The sequence below is a fragment of the Galeopterus variegatus genome, unplaced genomic scaffold (assembly GCF_000696425.1).
Source record: "Galeopterus variegatus unplaced genomic scaffold, G_variegatus-3.0.2 Scaffold4805, whole genome shotgun sequence".
NCBI classification, from domain to species: domain Eukaryota; kingdom Metazoa; phylum Chordata; class Mammalia; order Dermoptera; family Cynocephalidae; genus Galeopterus; species Galeopterus variegatus.
Window position 1 is genome coordinate 111376 of NW_007730916.1, and position 4976 is coordinate 116351.

Below are 4976 nucleotides of genomic sequence, written 5' to 3' on the forward strand. Positions count from 1 at the left end.
ATCGCAACCCTCGGTGTTGCTCCCGCACCTCGCTCAGCCAGTGAGCGGCCGGTCTGTATGTGGGATCCGAACCCTCGGCGGGAGCGCCACCACGCTTCCCAAGCGGCGCACTGTAGCAGTGTGACACCGGGCCGGCCCAGACACAGAATACTCTTCACAGGAAAGTAGTTTACAATATACCTGTATTCAACATCACATTTTAATTTCCACAGCCATTCAGATTTTGCCAAATGCCAAGCATGTAACAAAATGTGTGCAGTCTGTTGACTGAAAATAAAACTGTATAATAGCTATATGAAGAAATATTTTGTTTTTTTAGAGTAATACTTTGCATCAATAAATGACACTGTAACAGCAATAGAGAATGATTAAATTGATTATGACATATCCTTATGCTGTTGGTAAACATTGGATTTCTAAAGAAACATACCCACATATTCCTTTTAAAGCAGAGAAGGCTATAAAAATTCTAATTCAATAAATATTTTCAGTTGATTTATATAGAAATTAAAAAATCTAGAGAAAGTATATGTTCAAACTATAGCCATTCCTTACTAATAGGAACACTGAACTCTCTCAAATTATATAATCTTTAGACTTTGAGATCAAAAGTCATCTAATCCAGTAACCTATCTTGAATGCCTCCATGTGTTTCACAACATTTCTGGCAAGCAACAGTTCAGGCTCTCTTTGAACACTGCATTCTTTCTTTGACCTGAATGTAGATTTTGTTTTTAAATTGTAAGGATGAAATCTACCTGCTATAGGTCCCACCCATTGATTTTTTGTTTGAAATCTTGTCCTGTGCAAATTGAAGCATAAGGCTCTTAATAAGGCTCAGGTTCCTAGAGTCTACGCCTGAGAGTAGAGCTGGGAACAGATCCAAGAGGGGGATTCTAAAAATGATGTCAAGGCGCTGACTGAGAAATAGACTGTCCAAGTGAAGCCCTCATCTAGAGGATGCAAAGCAGAGAGGTAAAAACTAGGCCCAACTCTCTGGAAATACAACTGGAGATACGATGGAAACATGATGGAAAAATCAGGTTTGGAAGGCAGACAAGAATGAGAACTTAGAAAGTGTCCCCAAAATATTCAGTGACAGCCATGGAATGGCAGGAGGTTTTTAGCCCTAAAGCCTAAGCACTAACAAAAACACTGTTAGCCATACTGCTCCTGCTTTTTTAGCTATAAAAAAGACCAATATCCTAATCCTCTTATACAAAAAACCCAGTCTCTACAAATGATTCTATAATCTTGAACCCTTTCACTAACACAGATATGCTCCTCTATCTGTGCTGATCATTGCTAATCTTAGAGTGTGGTTACAGGGACTCAAATGTCATGTGTTCCATAGAGCAGAGGGGACCATTTCTCTTCCTCCTGCACATACCCAGCCATGAAAAGAATTACACTTCTTTGCACCTGTTACAGTGCTGAATACCAATTAAATTTCTAACAGTTATTAATGAGATAGGAGGTGCTCAGGCCACTCCCCTAGGTCTAAAATTACTCCCCTAGAACTCAAGCTCCATTCAAATCCTAAGCTACAGTGGCATGTAGCACATATTTTTGGCACCAGCACTCAGAGATTAAGACCGAAAGGGGAGATTTATGTAATTTCACTCACCAAGCATGCTCAGTAGAAAGTTTATCCCTTGAATGACCTTCCATTGGAGATGCTAAAGAGCATCAAAAAGCCTGGCTCTGACACTTAGCTGTGGGACTTGGGCAAGTTATTTAACCTCTGTCTATGCAGAGTCTTCCTCTGTAAAATGCAGATCATTCTGTTTTGTTCTAAGCACTCTGATGTTAAAAAGCAAATACACTTTCTCTGCAGTGAAGCAGCTAGTCACAGCATTGAACAATCCAGGCCTTTCTATACTGGAAGGAAAACAGTGCTGAAAGCAGCTGTTTCTTTCTAATAACTTGGAGTGTTTTAAGACTCCAGAACTTAAAAGGACTAAGGTGTTACCTAATGTATTCTTAAAATAAGCCATTTGAAACAACATATCAAAAGAACATTGGAGTGATTGCTTTTACCATTTTGACAGGAAACTCGGGGAAACTGCAATCAAGTCATGCCACTAACCCTGAGATGGAAATTCTAGAGCAGTGTGTAGCTGAACTTTGTACACGGAAGAGTGAATACTCCTTTTCCTATAAACTTCATGAGGCCCCAAGGACCATGACATTCCTGCCTTTAATAAACTCATAACATACCTTTCCCTTCCCTAACACTTTCTGTATACCACAGTCAAGTGTAATTTGCAGAGGAAACAGTGATGCACCAGCAATTGACCACCAGATTTGTCTTTAAGCATGCGACAGTCACAAGCACCCTGTTCCTCTCAGAAGTTTTCCCTTTATTATTTGAAGGTTCATAATACATTGTATATCAAGAACCAAACATTCCTTTTCCTGATATACATGTATACTAAGTGGTTAAAAACTATTTAAAAATGTTTCTAGATCTGTGTGTATGTTAAGAAAAGAATAAGTAAAATTTCTGAAGATGTTTGATAATATTTATGAAAGAGGAAAAAACATTATACAAAACCATATAAATTGTAGGTTCTAAGGAATTAACGAAATAATATTCATATCTGGGATGAATTTCCAAAACTTAATATGTTAAAAGTGTTATACATCTGGTGGTAGAATTAAAGATTATTTTGATTTCTTGATTGGAATATTCATATATTTCCAAAATTTTCCATACTATATGACAATTACTTAAGTAATTGAGGGAAAAGGGGAGAATATTTTTTAAAATCTTGGAAGAGGGAAAGAAATTCATACTTCTTTGCTCTGGTCCTTTCTGTCTCTGAATTTAAAATTCTTCTTTACCACCTGCTGTATCATTCATTCATATTTCACTTACCTGCCAGTATATGAAGAAAAAATATCCAGTGCCATTATTCCTCCAGATTGTTGTCCCAAGCTTGCTCTGAACTCTTCCAAATGCTCTGCAGGCACATAAGTAATTCTGGAATAAAACACAATCCATAAAAACAAAGTTGTACCTAAAGGAAAGGCTTCCAAAATATAGGAAAAAATTATACTGCCCCTTCCTTCATCCCTACTTTTTCACACAACTCATTTAATCAGCATATTCAGCAGAGAATCCAAGCTTCAAAAGAATAAATTATTTTATAAGCATGAACAACAACAGAAATTAAAATTTTAAGTGCTGCTAAAAAAATTTATCTTTACCAATAATCATAAGGGGAAGGAAAGCAGCATTAGTTATATTTCCAAATGAGAAGGCTAACAGCAATTATTTGAAATCAGAAAGATCTATAAATCCGTAGAATAATAACTGTCAGTAATAATACAAATTTTGCCCAAAGATTTTTGGGTTCCCTTACAGAAACAAATTAGGTATATTCTATTAATATACTGAATATCCCAAATTATTTTACATTTTTCCATCATACACAATTAGACATTAATAAGCATTAAAAATAATTATGTCAGCTCTATTAAGTTATGAACTCTCAAGTCTAAAGTATGAAAGTAAACCATTTAAATATATGGAAAGACTCATTCTCATTTGTAGCACTTTCTTAAAGTTCACTTTGGTTTCAAAGAAAAGCCTACTGTTTACACTTGAATGGCCATTTACTAATTCAACAAGAACTGACTGAATGTCTATTATGTGGAAGGCACTATACTAAATGCTGACTACAGCTGTAATGTTTAAAATCTGACATTTGAAAATACAAGTTTACTGCTGTCCTGTAAGGATATTTACAAAGTTGATACACTTTTTAAAGTAGGCTGTTCCAAGATCACCAAATTAATGAATAGTAAGGTAAGAGAAATACTGTATCTAAAGTCAGTACAGCATGTTCGTGCAATTAAAAAAAAGGGTAAAAATGCGCAATAGAGAAATCATGAAGGTTATTAAATCATCTATCCAAAATTTACCCATTAAGATAATAAGTCAGCACTGGAGGGCAATACTAAAATGATTGCCTTATATGTTCTAAAAAAATAAAAATTATACCAATGGCATAATTTATTGAGTGAGGAGGATATATAATTTCAGACACATTGGTTGTTCCGTAGAAAGCATCCAGTCTTTCACTTCACCCAACTGTGAAGTCACAGGTTTGGAGTCAGAAGAAACAGTCCTGCTGTCACTGGGAAGGTGGTGGGAGGGTCAGTCACCATGGCTGAACCTCCATAGCCTCAATCACAAAAAGGGCATCACTTTCTATGAGGCTACTGTAGGCTGAGAAGCACAACACAAACGGAAGTCAGCACAGGACCTCAGCCTTCCTGGCATACCAATCACTCTGGCAGAATACACAGACCCTCTGGGAATCTTCTCATGACACTTTTACCTCAAGGATCAAAAATGAAGCAGAAAGCACAAATCAGTGGACTTAGGACTAGGATGACTAAAAGAGTTGCATTCTAATTTTGGTCCTACTTAATTTATTCATCTGTAAAAACACCTCTAAGGTGTTACAAAAACATATTACATAATAATTTTTTTTCCTTTCAAAATTATGAGTCAAAATGCACATTATGTCAGGGAAGAAGACTAATTGTACCTTCCACAAAGAAAAATAAAAAATGAACATAAAACCTAAAACTAAAAAGACTATTCAAGAAAACTAGTACTATTTCTGAAAATTCAGTAAAACTCATATAAATAAAACCTTAAGTTAAAAAAGCCAGGAAAAAGTGACAGGGGAAAGGTAGGTCACAATAGCAAAAATAATAATCAGTACAAAGTATTTAATTTTTTAATTGGTTTGAGAAGGTAAAGATGTTTCTATCCCAAGCAATGTTGAAAATGATTTTTCCTCTATATTTGTTCAAAGCTGTTTTTTCTTTTACCAAACGGCAGGGAGTGGGAGGTTTTGTTTTTTTTTTTGTCTTTTGTCTTTTTCCGTGTCCAGCAACAGATCGCAACCCTCAGTGTTGCCCCCATACCGGACCGGGGACCGGCAATGGGATCGCAA

General features: G+C 36.0%; 1 protein-coding gene across 2 annotated transcripts in view; it reads right to left on the reverse strand.

Annotated features, from left to right (window-relative positions):
* The window catches only part of MPDZ (multiple PDZ domain protein), a 95748-nt gene that overhangs the window by 47155 nt on the left and 43617 nt on the right, over positions 1 to 4976 (reverse strand). For both annotated transcript variants that reach the window (XM_008588410.1, XM_008588411.1), the window contains one exon: positions 2882 to 2986. In XM_008588410.1, the coding sequence (XP_008586632.1) occupies positions 2882 to 2986 (105 nt within the window). The remainder of the gene's footprint in view (positions 1 to 2881; positions 2987 to 4976) is intronic.